At 42.2% G+C, this 18,171-nt stretch overlaps 1 protein-coding gene across 1 annotated transcript in view; it reads left to right on the top strand.

The window, feature by feature from the left end:
* Positions 1–1,901, top strand: part of SUCLA2 (succinate-CoA ligase ADP-forming subunit beta) — a 156,278-nt gene extending 154,377 nt beyond the window's left edge. The window contains exon 11 of the mRNA XM_033948227.1: positions 964–1,901. Coding sequence (XP_033804118.1) covers positions 964–1,038 — 75 coding nt within the window. The 3' untranslated portion in view covers positions 1,039–1,901. The remainder of the gene's footprint in view (positions 1–963) is intronic.
* Positions 1,902–18,171: the final 16,270 nt, after the last annotated feature.

Here is an 18,171-nt window from a genome sequence, read left to right on the forward strand (position 1 = left end):
TATTAATATACTAGTCTTTAAGCCCGTTACATTAACAGGTGCTAGAATAGATGTGTGTGTGTGTCTTTCTTTTTCTCTCTCTCCTTGGCCGCTGTCTGTCTGTCTGTCTTTCTTTTTGTGTCTCTCTTTCCTCGGCTGTCCACCACCACCCCTTGCCTGCTCCCCCTCTCCAGCAGCAGCCCTTCTCCCTTCATTTTACCTCCCCCTGTCCAGCAGTACCCCTTCACTGCTCCCCCTGTCCAGCAGCAGCCCTTCTCCCTTCATTTTACCTCCCCCCTGCCCAGCAGCACCTCTTCCCTGCTCCCCTTGTCCAGCAGTATGCCTTCTCCCTTCCTTTTACCTCCCCCCCTGTCCAGCAGCATCCCTTCCCTGCTCCACCTATCCAGCAGCAGCCCTCCTCCCTTCATTTTACCTTCCCCCCTGTCCAGCAGCACCTCTTCTCTGCTCACCCTGTCCAGCAGTAGGCCTTCACCCTTCCTTTTACCTCCCCCCTGTCTAGAAGCACCTCTTACCTTATCCCCCCTGTCCAGCAGCAGGCCTTCTCCTTTCCCTGGTCCCCCTGTCCAGCATCCGCTAGCCCGGGCAACCTCGGGGCTTTTGCTAGGCCGGCCCACCTCGCATTATCGAAGTGGGCCGGCCTAGCAAATGCCCCGCGGCTGCTGCGTTTGCTGGTCCGGGGTGAGAAGAGGCATCCCGGTAGCGGCAGCGCAGGAGTCAAACTGCCACCGCCACTCAAATCGCCCCACACGCTTGAAATCAAATTTGGCACGGAGGCACACATCACACTGTCAGGGAACACGGCATTATAAGTGCACATGCGCGCTTAGGGTTTTATTATAGAGGATTGATAGAGAATAAATATGTTAACATTTAAGAAGTTTAGTATATTAACTGTGCATATTGTACTGAATAATAAAATTGCTCATTTCTCTGATTTAGTTATATTTTCCTTTTCTTTTCCAGGTTGTTAAACTTTCTGAAATTGTAACTTTAGCAAAACAAGCTCAGGTGGATGTGAAATTTCAATTGCCAATCTGAGAAGCTGACTGTTTTGACACCTTGTTCATTTCTTGTGGTATTTTTTCTGACATACTGTGTTTGTTTTCTTTCCTTTCCTTTCTTTTTTTGGAGATTTTAATAAAATATCCTTCTGGCTGAGAAACTTTAAAGTATTCTCTGTTTAAACTTGTGTTGCTCACCATAGAGGTCAGAAGCAATGTAGAAGCATGGGCTCAGTTTTCCAGAACTGTTTGGGGTTGCTAAATTCAACATAAATTACTCCTTCCTGGACATAGTGAAGAAGTTGGCTCAATAGTGAGGATGATCAAGAACCCAGTGCACCTACAGAGTTGGCGCCTATTTGTAGAGCAATTGATGCCTTGAAGATCTCTCTTCAGTTTCATCTTTATCTCTCTTCCTGTCTTTATACTTAATATCACATGTTTATGCTGGTTTGTTGTTATCAAAATATAGCCCTTCTGCAGTCAAACCCAATAAATACACAAATTGCATTCCCTAGTAGAGAGACGATTATGAATAACCATCATGTAAAACATTTTGTATTAAAGGTGCCACTTACAGAATCATGGCTAGCAAGGACCTTAGGTACTGGAAATGTAGTCCAGAGTTTTACACACCTACATTTCGACACATAGGTTCCTTGTGGCACTTAGTGAAGCCGAAATCCAGCGCCATCCCTAAACATGCCCACGTCACTAGGTGCCGCTAGGCACCATGTACTCAGGTACCAGTCCCGGAGGGTGCCTAGTCGTGCCTAATTTTTTTTTAATCTGTTTTTGATGGGGTGATCAATTATCATGCCACTTAAAACCAATTAAAATACTTAGAGGGGTATAATCAAAAGAAACGACTAAGTCTGTTTTGGGCCTAAGTTGCCCAAAGTCGGACATGGGAAAAGGTCCATTTTCAAAAAATACATCCAACATATTTTTTTTTTTTTAATCGTCTAACTGTACATCCAGCCATCTGATTGTCTAGACCGCTAAGTCATCCGTCTTTATACCCCATTTTTGTCCAAAAATTCGTCCAAGTCAAAAATGCGCAGGAAAAAGATCTTTTGAACGTGGGCAGGTTCAGCAAAGTGATGGACTGGACACCCATCCATTGCACCAGAGTAGTGGGGTACCTTACAGGGCACTGCTGTGAACTTCACAAAAAAGGTGTCACATACACATCTCATCACAACAACCTTATAGGTCATGGTGAGCCCCCCAAAACACCCCCAGAACCAACTAGACTCACCTGTCTACCACTCCAATAGCCCTTATGGCTGCAGGTGCCACTTATATGGCAGTACAAAAGGGTTTGGGGGGTGCACATGTTTCACCATGAATACAGTGATTAGAATGGCTTATGGGTCTGGGTCTTCCTCTCTGTGGTTCACTAACCCACCCCCAAGACCACTTAAGCCACCTCTGTGCAACTCTACTAGGCTTTCCTATGCCAGGCTGCCAGGTGCTGATGTTCTGGAGGCAGATATGTAAAGTTGTTATTACGATTTTTAGGGGGGGGGTTAGTGATCACTGGGGCAGTGTGTGGGGGTTTGTACTTTGTGTCTGCAGTGCTTATCTGGTCACTTTGGATACCTTCTTGTGACTTAGACCTGGTTTTAGATGGCCTAAGTCACAACGTCTAAGTTCCATCTAGAATGTGTTGTAAAACTTTCGGTTATACATGCAGTACGACTAAGTTTAGGATGGCCCACATCCCGCCCTCATCACGCCTTCTAAAATGCCCCTTTTATCTCTGGGCATATTGCAGCACTGTGAAGGCCTAAGTCATTTTTAGATATGCCTAAAACCCAGTTCGATTATCAGCACTTGGATGACTTGTCTCACTGATCGTCTTAAGTGCCAATTTAGGCCGTTTTTTTATAAATTTCCGTTTTTATTATGAACCCCTTAGATACTGGTAGGCACAACCTAGTTGTCTGCTGGCGCCTACTTTCACCAACTTTTTTCAGAATCCGGCTGCAAGTTAACTTAGTACTAGTTATTTGTAAGCTGTATAAATGAACACTCCCAAGACTGCAAATGTTTTGTTGATGTAAGTTGTTCATTGTCCAGATATTATTAATTGATGACTATATTAAACCAATTGTGAATAAGCAGTTGACACTTTAGCCTAGTCCTAAAAAATGGAATTGAACCAATGAAATTTTGAACTATGCAGAACCACACTCCTGCAGCCAAGTCATTTTTAAGACACAGGGTACTTGCAATGTGTTGTGAATCTTGACACCTATTGTGCAGCCAATACTATTGTAACTGAGCATTCTGCCTTATACATATTTAGAAACATTTTTACATTATATTCATTTTTGACTCACTTCATTCTGTAAAGATAAGAGTAGCATTTAGTCTCACACCATGTAATTAATATACACTCATATTAATAGGATTTCCTATTTTGCATTTACAAATACCCTAAAAAATGGTTATATTAGAGGATATTTATAAGTGACTAAGACACATCTTTCCACTGTTCATGTTTCTGATTTTTCAGTGGTAAGCCTGCCTTATAAGTGAAGTGAACTATGTGCCCAGCATTATGGGAATTAGACCTACTATAGACAACTAGTTGAAAATGTCTGGCAGTTATACTGTAATAAACCTTTCTGTCAGCAGCTTCCTTGCGAAATCTTGGAATTGTAGAGAAAAGGTATCTAAGGGCTCCTTTTACGAAAGTGGGCTAGCGGTTTTATTGCATGCACCGGATTAGTGCGCACTAGCCGAAAAACTACCGCCTGCTCAAGAGGAGGCGGTAGTGGCATTTTAGCACGCAATATTGCACGCGTTAAGGCCCTAGTGTGCCTTCGTAAAAGGAGCCCTAAATGTCTTATCTGTTGTTTGGAAAAACATATTATGAGAAAAGTTCAGAACACTGATGCGGCTTCTGCCTTTTTCTGTACGCAGACTTGTTCTTTTCAACAAATTGTTGGTCTTATGTTACCTGTGTACATATATGATATATATATAAAAATGAGCAACATATTTAAGAAATGGATAAAATGGATGTTGGAATTTATTTTATGCTTAAGAAATAAAAACACCAAAAAACAATAAAATTTTAACCTACTGGTTTCTCAAAAGTGTTGCTTTTGATAAATGTTTTTAACCCTGTAACTTTCAGTCATTTTTATCAATCAAACGTGTGGGGTTTTTTTTTTCTTTTTACAGCTAATACATTTGGTTTCTTTTACAGACTAGACTTGTTTCCTTAATTCAGATATGAAGAGGATAATTTTATAACAGAGCCACCTAGGTTAAGGTCGCTGGAAGGCACTTATGTTGCATCTACAGTGGTACCTTGGTTTCCGAGCATAATTTGTTCCAGAAGTATGCTCGTAATCCAAAGCACTCGTATATCAAAGCAACTTTCCCCATAAGAATTAATGTAAACTCGAACAATTTGTTCCACATCCCAAAAACTTAATTACCATTAGCGACGCCTCCACCGCTTCCTCTTCCACGGACCTATCCACGCAGCTCCTCCAGTTCTCTTTGGGAGGCCTCTGCTGCTGTTCGCTGCCTCTCACTGTGGGTTTTGTGGGTGGTGTTGGTGTGCCCCGGCTCCAGGGTTGTAAATTTGTTAATGCCCGGATTGTTGGCCCTGCCGTTCATGTGCATAGCTGCTCCTGAACGCTGCCTCCCATCCAGATGCCACTTCCCCCCTCTGGATGCCACTACCCCCCTCTGCTGGGACTCTCAGGTGCTGGCCCACTCCTGCCAGACTCACCCCGACTCCCGTGCTCCCCCCGAGGCCACAGGCACTGCAATCGCCTCCTCACACCCCCCCCCCAACTGACCGGCCCTATCCTTACCCGTGCGCCGCCGGTTTTCTGCTGAGCTGCTGCTGAGCCTTGAGCATCTGCGCATGCTCAAGGCCTTCTGGATCTCACCCTCACCGAGATTCTCATGAGATCTCGAGTCTTATGAGAATCTCAGAGAGAGTGAGATCCAGAAGGCCTTGAGCATGCGCAGATGATGCTCAAGGCCCAGCAGCAGCCCAGCAGAAAACCTACGGCAGGTATTTTCTAACACCGGCGGCACACAGGTAAGGACAGGGCCGGCAGTGTGGGGGGGGGGTGAGGAGGAGGTGATTGCAAAGGGAGGGAACAGCGCCCATGGCCTCGGAGGGAGCAATACTGCTGGTCCCCGGGGTCAGGTTGGGTGGGGGCTCGCAAATCGGGTCAATGCTTGGTTTACGAGTTACAGTTTGCTCAAGTGTTTTGCTCGTCTTGCAAAACAATCGCAAACTGCGTTACTCGCAAACTGAGGTTTGACTACATTTGTCTTTATAGAATACTAGCATAAATCCTGGAGAAATTGCATCTATATTTCAGGTTCAGACTTCATCCCTACTCAAGAGCAGCTGTAAATGTCCATGCATAGAATATGCATGTATTCTATAATTAATAACATATACAATCAATTTGCATACTTTATGACTTAACCCATGCTCTGCCCAGAGCACATCCCTGGCAGCACCTGTGGTTAAAGTATGTGTGTTTATGCCATGGTGTGCTCTTTTATACCTACTGCAATTTTACACAAGCCATTTTACACCTGTACTTTGCTTTATGCTCAAACTAAAATATCTTTATGAAAGGTAAATGGTACCTGTCAATTCTTCCCCTTCCCTGTCTAAAGACGATGCTGGCTATGACTTGTCTTTATTCTTTTTCATATCAAATACTGCTGTAAGGTAGGCTTTTAATTTCACTTGCCTTCAGTGGAATTAGCTATATCTACTTTAGTTTCTTTTTTTCTTTATTTTAGTTTTACAATTTCAACAATTAATCACAATTACATCATTGTGATCAGGAAATATGCAATAAAATAAACCACAATAAAATAATTAAACTTAAATTTTTCAACCACAATAAATGAATAAGCCAATATTACACAATTTTATAAGGAAAAAATTTACAAAATTATCAAGACATTTTCCTTCATTGCAATGTTCTAGTCGACTTCAGCGGATGGTGGAGCTGCTATTTGAATCTTACCTACCTCTCTAGACACCAAAAATTCAACTAGCTGAGTTTAAAAAAAACAAAAAAAATTTTGTCCTCAAAACTCAACACACATACAAGGAAATTTCAGTATAAATTTCATTCCCAACGCTAGAGCTCTTGGCGCCACTTTTGAGTACTTCTAGCCAAGTCTAGAAAAATCCTTATTTTGGACCCCAAAAACTTCTCATTCATCAAAGGGAAAATAAGCTTCATTACCAGTGTACGATCCAATTCCAGAGCAAATGTTGCAATTAATGTGGTTCTCTGAGTTACTTCTAATGATGACTCCAAGAATTCAGTCATGTTAAGAACACACTGATATTTATTCTGAACAAACAAAAGCTGAGTCAGAACTTAATGGAAGGTTCAAATATTGAGCCCTTACAACTGGAGTCAAATATTGAGCCCTTAAAACTTCAGTCATGTACTTGCACAGCGTATCCATAGGTGCCACTAGTGACTGGAAAATTTAAAAACTGCAAAGAATTTTTGCAGATTTGATTTCCCAAGTATTTTTCTATGAAGAAATCTCATATCCTTCAGCAAATTGTTATTCAGCTCCTGAAGATCCTCCATTTTATTTTCAAGAGAACTAATCTTTGAAGCTTGTTGATTTATTTCCTTATTTTACTTTAGAGTTAGATAACTCTCCAACAACTTTTAACACAGATACGAAAGTGGTATTAAGTACCTGCAAAGCATCCCAAAAAGAGTCCATAGTGACTATTCCAGGCTTTGCATAACCAAAACAGAAGCCCTTGCACCATCCCCAAAGTTCTCGGAGGTACTCAGGTTTCAGGTTTATTAAAAATTTTATATACCGCCTTATTGAATATCAAAGCGGTTTTACATAGTATAAAAAGAAATTATAAAAAATATATTTAAAACAGATTTCAATAAACAATAACAGTCTGACGCACTGACAATGATTTACTGATATGAGAGGTAACTGGGCAGAAGTACAATATTTAGATAGAAAAAAAATGGGAAGAGAGTAAAAACAGATGGAAGGGGAAACAGGTAAATTATCTAAAATACGAGGCTAATGGAAGAGAACAGACTTCCATTACCATCCTTGAAAGGACTATCATACATCATATGCATCTTTAAAAAGAAAGGCCTTTAATAAGCTGCTTTTAAATTTATCGGGGGATGTAATTTATCTTATGTGGTTTGGTGCTGAATTCCAGATTGTAGGGTCTGTAACAGAAAAAATACTAGTATGCATGGTGTTAATGTGTCTTAGTGAAGGGATAGACAGTAAGTTTTGATTTGAGGAACGTAAAGTACAATGAATAGTGTGAGGGATTAATAGCCTGTTGATGAATTCTGGTTGACTGGCAATTTTTGTTTTAAAAGTCAGTAACATTATTTTGTAAGTGATTCGGTGCTCAATGGGGAGCCAGTGAGCTTTGATCAGAAGAGATTTGACATGATCATATTTACGTGCTTTTGAGATAATTTGTACAGCAGTGTTTTGGATAATTTGAAGTCGTCTTATTTCTTTCTTTGTAATTCCTTTGTATAATGAATTGCCATAGTCCAAACATGAAATGACTAAAGAATGAAAGAAAATATTTAATGACGATTGATCTAGTAATGTGGCGAGGGATCTTATCATATGGAGACGCTAGAAACATTTTCTAACTACTGAGCTTATTTGTTCGTGAAATGTGAATTTTCCGTCTAAGATAACACCGAGAAGCTTAATGGATGTCACTGTCTGGATAGAAACAGATTTTAGACTTATGGGGCAGGATAGAGTAAGGCCTTCCTTAATCGGAAAAATCATGACTTTAATTTTACTAATGTTGATAGCAAGCATATTTGAGCTTAGCCAGTCACTGATTTGCTCCAATTTCTGATTAATGGATAAGATATCGTTAGGATTGGCAAGATTGACAGGGTGAGCAAGTTGGATATCATCCACGTAAGCAAAAATTGAGAACCCAATGGATTGTCCTAATGTGATAAGTGGTGCGAGGAAAATATTCAACAGCATAGGGGAAACCTTGAGGGATCCCGAAATCATTAGAGAAAGTGTTAGAGGAAGTACCATTAAACATTACTTTTGAGGAGCGATATTTAAAGTATGATTTAAACCAGTCTAAGCCTTATATCATGAAGCCTGCAAATTAATAATTGGTCTATAGTATCGAAAATCGATGATAAATCCAGTGAAATAAGTAGAACTGATGTATGATGATCTAGGTCAGGGGTGTCCAACCTGCGGCCCATGGGCCATATGCAGACCTATGAGGTATTTTGTGCGACCCTGCTCGAGGATGATGCAGTATTTTCCTCTGCCGCCCCCAGGTGTTTACCGTCTTGTCGGCTCCCTTTTCCGTCTTGCTGCAGTGTTTTCTCAAAGCCATGGGCAGTGGCTCCTATGTGCCTCCTGCGACTGACCCGGAAGCATTCCTTCTGATGTGACATCAGAGGGAACGCTTCCAGATCAGCCGCGGGAGGCGCGAGGGAGCCGCTGCCCGCGGCTTTGTGAGAACACTGCAAGACAGAGGAGGGAGCAGGAAAGAAGGTAAACACCTGCGGCCCAAAAGGGAGAAAGGGAGAAGGGCGTGTTGAGGGAACGCTTCCAGGTCAGCCGCAGGAGGCGCTTGGGAGCCGCTCACGCAGCTTTGAGAGAGCACTGCAAGACGGAGGAGGGAGCAGGAAAGAAGGTAAACACCTGCGGCCCAAAAGGGAGAAAGGGAGAAGGGCGTGTTGAGGGAACAGTTCCAAATCAGCTGCGGGAGGTGCGTGGGAGCCGCTGCTCGCGGCTTTGAGTGAACACTGCAAGACGGAGGAGGGAGCAGGAAAGAAGGTAAACACCCACGGCATAAAAGGGGAAGGGAGAAGGGCGTGTTGAGACTTGAGAGGGAGGGAGCACAAACTTAGGAAAAATTATGGAAGGAAGGAGGAAGGGGCATGAACTTAGGACACAGAATGAAGGGAAAGGAAGGGAAGCATGAGCCATAAGATGGAAGAATTGAGGGAGTGAGGAAAAGAGATGCTGAGGTGAGGGAGAAAATAGGGAGAATTGGGTGTCTGAGAGAGGGAAAGAGATGGTGCAATTGGGGAGATAAAGGAAGAGGAGAACTGTTGGACAGAGAGAGGAGGGCGGGGACAGAGAGAGAATTATTGGACATGGTGGTGGGAGAGGAGTGAGGTAGAGATGCATGGGTGCAGAGAGAAGGGGTAGAACATGCTGGGCTGAGGAAGCCTTTTGGATGGTTTTGTTTTTTATTTGGGGGAGGGTATTAAAAGAAGTGTCAGATTGGGCCTGGGTGGGAGAGCTTATGGGGCCAGAAACAGAGGACAGAGAGAGATGGTGGGCAATGGTCTGAAGGAAGAGAAGTTGGACCTGGGGTGGTGTAGAGGAAGAGGGAAAGAGATACTTGAAGGGAGAACTGTTGGCAAGAGAAAGTAAGAAATGGTGCACCTAGGTAAGGGAGTCAGGCAGGCAGGGGGAGAGATGGAATGGGTGGCAGTTGGGAAGAGAAGTTGGATCTAGGGATGGGAGGGAGAAATGTTAGACCTGTGGATGGAAAGCAGAAGATGGAAGGCAGAGAGATGCAGCATCTCTTTTTTTCTCCATTTCATTATTCAACATCAAGGGGGGAGAGAAGAAAAAAAACAGAAAAGAGAGGGAGCAAAATGTTGGACCATGGAGATAGAGGAGGAGTGATGGAACCATGGGAGGGAAGAGAGCTGGGATAAGATGATGCTAGGGGATGGAAAGAAAGGGACGGAATTATAGCCTGACCAGTGGAAAGAGGGAGGGGGATTCTGAAAGTGGTGAGCCATGTGGATGAGGTCAAAAGGGAGATGACAAGATGAGTGAGAGAGCAGTGAGTACAGTGGTAGAAATGTAGAATGGGGAGTAGATACAAGGGAATAGGAGGCTGGGAAATGAGTGAGATGGGAAATGGGAGAGCTAGGGACTGAGAAAAAATGGAGAATTGAGAGGTAGCTGAACATTTAAAAAGAAGGGTGAGAAAGAAGGCAAGATTTGAGTGGACAGAGGCAGAAAAAAAAAGTTAATAAAGCTGAAAGGGAAAAATCAATACATTGGAGATAGGCATAACATAAGAAGGAAATGGAACGACAGAAGAGGAGAAAAAAATGGACAGCAGATACTGAAAAGAGAATTAGTTGAAGATAGACAAAAAGCAGAAAGAGAAACTGGGACCAAAATGATGGAAAAACAAAATATCTAGACAAGGTAGAAAAATTTGTTTTATTTTGAATTTATTAACTGGAATATGTTAGCTTTGGGATATGTGCATCACAATTATTTTTGTATTTAGTGGTGTCATATACAGCTGATTTGGGGGAGGGACTGGAGCCCAAAATTAGTGGTTGGGCACCAAAGTTTCTCCCCACCTGAGTGCTATTTATAAATACTTGAGTTAGTGGGGATTCCCAAGTCCTGCCAACTGAAGATATCTTCCTCCAATCTGGCAACTCAAAATCTCCAAGCTTTGCAGCCAATGGCAATATCCTCAAGCTGCCCCTGCTTTCATGCATGCATGAAAGCCAAGGTGGGAGGGAAGGCATCCTCTCTGCAATATTGCTGTCAGCTGCAGAACTTGGAAGTTGGAGGGGGAGGAGGTGGCCATCAGTTGGTGAGGCTTGGGGGATCCCTACTAGCTACAGCAGGGGAGATATTCATTTTGAGGGAGCCTAAGCTCAAAGTGGGAGGCCCCAAAAAGTAGTAATATTTACCCTGATTAAACGATCCTCCACGTTCGCTGCTGAAAGCTGATTCAGCATCCCCGCTCTGATGAGACTCACCGTAGCTGTAATAGAAGTGAATGGAAGAACCAGGAGCGCGCATCCCTGCTCATCAGAGTGGGGATGCGGAAGCCTGTGGCTGCTCCCACTGTCAGCGGTGAACATGGAGGGGTCACTCAGTCAGGGTAAGTATTACTGCTTTTTTTGGTTCCTCTCCACAGTGTCCCTTTAATGAAGGTTTATTATTATTATATAAATACATCTTCTATATTAGTGATTGCAGATTTGTGACCTGCTCAACCTTTTTTTCAGAAAAAAATTTTTCGGGCAATGCGGCCCAGGGAAGCCAAAAGGTTGGACAACCCTGATCTAGGTGGTAAATAATGTTGGTGGTCAGCCCTATCAAAGACAGTTCTGTTGAGTGGTGTGTACGGAAACCGGTCTGATTAGGATAAAGAATATTTGTTCAATAAAGTCGGAAAGTTGGGTAAAAACAATCTTTTCTGTAAGTTTGGCTAAAAATGGGATATTAGAGATAGGGCGATAATTGGAAATCTCACCTGCACTGACTTTGTTGTCTTTAATTGAAGGAAAAACAGTTGCTTTTTTCCATTGCTTAGGTACGGTACTAGTAACGAGACTAGTTTGAATGAAATTGAGTCTATGTGGGCTGAATATTGGAAAGTTGCACTTCAGAATATGAGGGGGAATGACTTCAGCACAAGAATCTTTAATATTCAAAGTGTTAATGGTTTGTTGTATCTCCATTAATGAGGGAATCCTAAATCTAGAACATTTCGAGCACAATATGTTGGATGATGTGAAGTTTTGGGAAGATGGAATGGCAGTGTTTAAATGAACTGAAGACTGAAAAGATGATCTAATTTTTGAAATTTTCCCTGAGAAATAATCTGCGAATGATTGAGCTGATGGCAGTTGAGAAACATCAGGTTTATCATGGTTTTTTGAGGTCAAAGCATGAACGATCTTGAAAAATGTTGCTGTTTTTTACCATAGATATTTTTTTAGAGTAATAATTGGATTTTGCCTGAAGTATTTTTGTTTTGTAGACAATGGCATGTTCCTTATAAAGATTAAGATTAGTTTAGTTCCAGTAATTTTATTGATTTTATAAACAATAGAGTTACAGAAAAGTAAGATAAAAGGTTTTGTCATGTCTACATTGGCTTTCCAAAGAACAAAGTTGTTTCTTGATTAATTTAAGTTCCAAGGAAAACCATGGATTGTTTTTCCTCCGTTGGGATATGAGGTGAGACTGAACTGGAGCAAGCTCATCTAATAGTTTCAATATTGATGTATTCCAAGCAGATATTATTTCTTCCATATTAGTTCATAGGGAGGGGTCATGACTAAAGCTAAAAGATGCTGAGATAGAAGAGGAGTCTAAATTGGAATAGTCACAAAAACTAATTATCTTTGAATCTTGTTGAATGGTTTTTGAAGACCAAGAGTAAGAAAACCTAATTAGTGAATGATCTGACCAAGGCACGGGATGAATACCTGTCAATGAGAATCTATAATAATAAAATGCTAAGCGCGCATGCGCACTCTTAAGCCGTGTTCCCTGAGATCTGATCTGTCGGGATATGGCCACAAGAATGCGCATGCGCGCTTATTACCTCACAACAGCCTCCCTGCTCTCCACCTAGCACTGCTTTCAAAGGGCCCGGAGAAGGCGGCGATCGTGAGAGGAGCCACCGGAGCGTTAAACTGGTCGGGGCTCGGGCTCCTGCATTGGAGAAGGCGGCGATCATGAGAGGAGCCACTGGAAAATTAAACTGGTTGGGGCTCGGCCTGTTCGGTCCATGCAGGCTCCTCTCTCGCAGTCTTACCGGCGGACAGGAGGGGAGCAGCTGGCTGGTAAGTTTTTAAAGACCTGAAAGACGCAGACCAGCACGAAGATCCAACTCGGCGCGCCTTTGTCGGCGCATGCTTTTTGACCTGTCATCAGCTCCAACACCAGCAACAGTGCCATTGCCCACCCGCCACCACCCCCTCCATCAGCTCCAGCTCCAGCAGTCCCCGGTGATCCGTGTAGCCGCCCACCTCGCACAGTCCGTCCGTGGACGGCTCGGTTATCTGCCCCCAGTGGCTCAGCATCAACCGACCATGCCAGGAGGGCAGCGCCGCATTCAGGAGCTGCCTTAGGGCGCCCGGCACTTCGTCCCCGGGAGGCTGCCGAGCCGGAGCGACATCGGCCAGGTCAGAGCTGCTGGGTGGTTCCGGGGGCCGCTCAAAGGTCCGGATGCTCATCCTCGGCTATGATGAACATGAGCCTGCCTAACCCGTGGAGAGAAAGGGAAGGTAATACGCTTGGCATTCAAAAAATAGGACCGCATGGTCTGATGTTGACCCATTTTTCACAGGGCATTGATGAGCCTCTCTATATCTGACCTTTAATACTACCTGCAGTTCCCCCACACATGCTATTGAAAAGTATGTCAGTCTCAGCAGAGCTGGTTTTTACAGAAGAAATCTGCTTAAATTTATTTAGCCGATGCAACACTTTTGTATGAAACCTACATGTTTTGGGTTTTTTTTTTTTCTTTTTTCTCAGAGCCCCTAAGGCATATTGGTAAACCTGGCTAGCTGCTTAAATCTGACAGCCTATTTTATATCAAGGAAGTGAAGAGTAATGCATTTTACCTATTTTAAAGCAAAGTATAGTTGGAGATATAAAGACGATGTGACCAAGATCATATCCAGTGTATGGCCTGCTCTGTGGGTTACGTTGGAAATAAGTGGCGAAAGATTGAGGTCTTTAAAGAGAGTCAAGAATTCTTGAGTTTGCTTTTTATGTCCTCAAAGTGTAAGTTAAAGTCACCTAATATGAAGGGGTTGTCTGTAGAGGTACAGAAGTCGAAGATCAAGTATTGAACAGAAGAGCTAATATCCTGAGTAATGAGGGGTGGGAGATAAAGTAGTAGACAGTCAAAGGTGACATCCATTTTCAATTTGAATTGGATGAATTCAATATGGCAGTTTTTGGAAGAGAATTCTAGGTCAAAAACTAAGTCTTGGTGGTGAACAATAGCTACACCACCGCCTTTTCTCTCTGACCAATGTAGGAAATGATAAGAGAAGCCAGGAGGGCATGCAAATTTTAGATTAACTGCTGAAACTGTTCAATTTCCACAGGAATGCTGGAAAAATGTGAGGAAGTGGCTAAAGGCAAGCCCTCTGAACTGTTGAGGAAACCCTAACTCCTTCAGTTATGTCTACAGCCACATTGCTAAGGCTTCCAGGCTGCCATGCCTCAAGCCCATGCAGGGGACTTAGGGAAACCCTGCTCATGCTGCTGCTGTTGAAGAAACAAGCAGTGGAGTACCTCCTACAGCAAGACCAAATTGCTCCAAAACAGTTTGCCGCATCGGTAAGGAAGTTGCTATGGAGAAGCCTGGCGAAAAGCTCCCTTCCTCTTCCTCCCCATTACTCTCGGGGAGGTCTAGGGCTTCCGATGACAAAACAAACTGCTAGGAGGTAGGAGCTTCTGCAGATACGTGTATTCACGCAGCCATCTTGGATCCTCTACTTTCAGTTTCTAAGCATTAAAAACAGTAATTGTGAAATTTCAACAATATACCAATACTACTATGATGGTCAACTTTATTTCCCTATTGTGCTGCATCTAAGTGTGGTAAGCTTTACATTTACTATGCTATAACAGCAAAAATTGTTTATTAAAATTTGAAATGCCTCCTGGCTTTAACCAGATCAAAGTGGTTTATAATGATTATAATAAAAAAGAAAGGAATGTCAGTTAAAATGACAGGAAAGTCTAAATGTAAACATACCAGAAAGATTCATATTTATTAAGCTTATACGAGGGTGAATAAAAAATTAAAGGCAATTAAAGGAACAGAGCTAGCAAAATGGAACATACTGTATGACATACATTGCCTGTTGGATAGTTCATCCACACATAGTGTAGTATTAGCTTTTAGTCGGGTGGCAGCCATGAGATCAGAAACATGGACGCTCCATTGCAAGATTGCACCATTGAAGAACAATGTGCGGTAGTGCACATTTGGGCAGAGGGAGTGAAACCTGTAGAAATTCACCATCTGATATTGCCTCAGTATGGACTTAGCACTATAAATCAACAAAAGGTTTATGAGTAGGTAAAAAGGTTTACAGCGGGGAGAACAGGTGTAACCAATGAAGGCCATTCTGGTCGTCAATAACATCACACACACCAGAGCATATTGACAGGGTGGATGCCTTCATTAGAGAAGACTGATGGATAACGGTGTCTCAATTGGCTGCAAATTTGGATATCTCAGCTATGCATTTGCATTTGCCATAATGTATGATGATTTGGGATACAGGAAAGGCTGCGCATGATGGATTCCCAAACAGCTTACTGATCTGCACAAGCAACAGCGTGTGGAGGTTGTGGCCCAGGTCCTAAGATGATATGAAGAAGATCTGAGTATTCTGGAGAGAATTATCACCGGTGAGAGATGGGTGCATCACTGCAACCCAGAGAACAAAAGACAAAGCATGATGTAAAGGAAACGGTGCTCACCTGGCTTCAGGAGCAGCCAGAAAAACTTCTCTGCAGGAATACAGAAGCCAGTTGAATGATACTATGTGGAAAAATAATATGTTTAGTTGCTCATAGTTACTTCTATTAAAACCATTAAAATATATTTTGCCTTTTCTTTTTGATTTATCCTTGTATTAAATTCTACAGATATTGCTAAAGCAGCTCCCCTCCTCAGGTTACTTGCTGAAAGCTGAATGAAAAAATGGATTTTTAGCAAAGTTTAAAAATTTTCAGATTTGTTTCTGATAACGATTGAAAGTCTATTCCATAATATGGGGCCAACCAGAAGAATACTGTAATTTCCTATCAAGCCTTGGCTGGTGAGGAAATCACCATTCTATGGTCTTGTAATGATCCTAATGTCCTAGCAGGTACATCAGGAATTGCCATGGAACTTAAGTAAAGGGGCAGGTGTTCAGAATCAGCCCTATGGGTAATGTTCAAAATTTCTAGTTATATTCTAAGATAAATGGGTAATCAACAAAATTGCTTGAAAACAAGAGTAATATGGTCATATTTACATATGTGCAGTAATTGTTGGTATGTCCCCAGGATATCCTTTCCCGTTATTGCACTGAAAAGTTCTTTACTGCGCATTAAGGCTATTGGAATTTGTGTAGATGCATGTAATCATTTCCTATTTAGGAGGTAAGTACACCCATACTAACTGCACTAGTGATAGTGCACCATAAGTATCTTGTGCAATTCATACCCATCCTCCACTCATAACAGCGTACAGTTAATGCACAAATTAGTGTACACTGTCATGCCAGTGGAGTAAAAATTACTATGCTTGTGTGGTAATAGCACACACTGTTCATGTGTTAATTGCTTAATACACTTGTGTAAAAGGGCCTGTTACTGTTTTAAACTTCTCAAACTTCAAGTACATAGATGCTGCACTCATTCTCATTTCTCCTAACAAAGATGGAAGCTGACAGAAGCTGTTGAATTTGCTGACTCCTCGGGGACAGAGGAAATGTCATCAATTGTTGAAAAGACTGCTAGCCTCTGTCAATCCATAACAACTAGAGACATAAGAGTGTTGGTGAAGACAAACTTCTTGTGGGAAATCTGAGAAGGGTCAGCAGTTGCCCATGATGGATAAGAATACTAACTGCAAAAAGTATAATTATGACCCCGGATGAAGCAATTACACAGCCATCCTACAGTTTCTTGGTGAAGAGCAACCAGACTCCACTCTTGCATAGGCCCTAAATTCACAGAATCTGGTGTTGGCCACCTGAGAGCTTCCTGGAGAGTAGCTCTAGATTATAAATGTTTGTAGGATAATCTGTATGCCAGTAGTGAGAGAGAGAAACAATAATGTGGGGGAAAAAAAATCAATCTTGGGAGACAGATGTAGAGAGAAAAAAACACAGGAGAAATGAAAATGAAACACTGGAAAAGAACTTAGATGAAAGTGGAAAGGAAAGAGATCCTATTTCTAGTGTGTAGTTATTCTACTGTATTTGGGAATTTGTTTTCTGTAGGAATGATAGAAGTGAGGTTTTCTGTTAATGTTTAGTTTCTGTGTAGTTTTTGAAACAGTCTGACTTGTTCTGTTTTTACAGCAAGTATATTGGTATTCTAGGGAGCTGCCTTTTATTGGTAGGGTAGACATTAACGCTACTTTATTATGACAGGTGTTCTATGTAGGTCTGGAATGTGGGGGTTTTGGGCGGGGGTTTGCACAGCTTGGTTATTGGCGCACTGAAGGGGTATCCTTTCTCCCCCCCCTCCCTACCTTGGAAGAGATTATGTTACAGGAACCCATCTTAATTTTCCCACTTGGGGTCCATTCAGTCCTGGCTGTACCATTGCCCTCACCCATGTGAGTATATGTTACCTAAATGGGTATATGACACAATAGGAAGTATAGTGATTTGCCTAAAATCAGTAAGGGTATATGTAGTAGAAGTGGGATTTGAACTCTGATATACTGGATTCTAACTCTTTGTTTTAATCAGGTAAGCCAGCCCCTCTCCCCTACTTGAAATGCATTATAGGATAATACAATCTGCTGCATTGTATATTGAAAATGAATATGGTGCCTGAGAGGGCCTTGAAATTAGATTTATTTTTAGTACTAGCTCACAGAAAATGAAGAAATGCAAGTGAGACACAATTAAAATGTATCTGTTGATTTAAATTACCATACTAAAGATTAAATAAGGGAGAAAATATTGAAAGAAGTGTTCATGAATCCCTGGTGTCTAAATTATCTATCTAAAATATGTGTTGATGTGCTGCTTCACATTTCTGTTTATTACAACAAAACGTAATTAAGGTGATTTCATGGAAACAATTTCTTTTTTTTGTGTAAACTATAGTCTAAGCCTCTAAGGCAGGGGTGTCCAATGTCGGTCCTCGAGGGCCGCAGTCCAGTCGGGTTTTCAGGATTTCCCCAATGAATATGCATGAGATCTATTTGCATGCACTGCTTTCAATGCATATTCATTGGGGAAATCCTGAAAACCCGACTGGATTGCGGCCCTCGAGGACCGACATTGGACACCCCTGCTCTAAGGGCTCCTTTTACTAAGGTCCGCTAGCGTTTGTAGCGCACACTGAAGATTAGCGCGTGCAAAACCCCATGCTAAACGAAAAATACTAACGCAAGCTCTATGGAGGCGTTAGCGTCTAGCACGCCACTAGCGCACCTTAGTAAAAGGAGCCCTAAGACTTTGGAGTCTTTTAGCCAGTAATTTTAGTTCGGAAAAATAGTTTGAAAGCCAAAAATGGGTGAAAAGTTGCATGAGCTCCTTGTGGTCCTGTTCCTATCCTAACTAAAGAGAGTGCTATTTGGGCTTTTATTTTATTTTGT

This window comes from Geotrypetes seraphini, chromosome 6 (genome assembly GCF_902459505.1).
Source record: "Geotrypetes seraphini chromosome 6, aGeoSer1.1, whole genome shotgun sequence".
Lineage (NCBI taxonomy): Eukaryota > Metazoa > Chordata > Amphibia > Gymnophiona > Dermophiidae > Geotrypetes > Geotrypetes seraphini.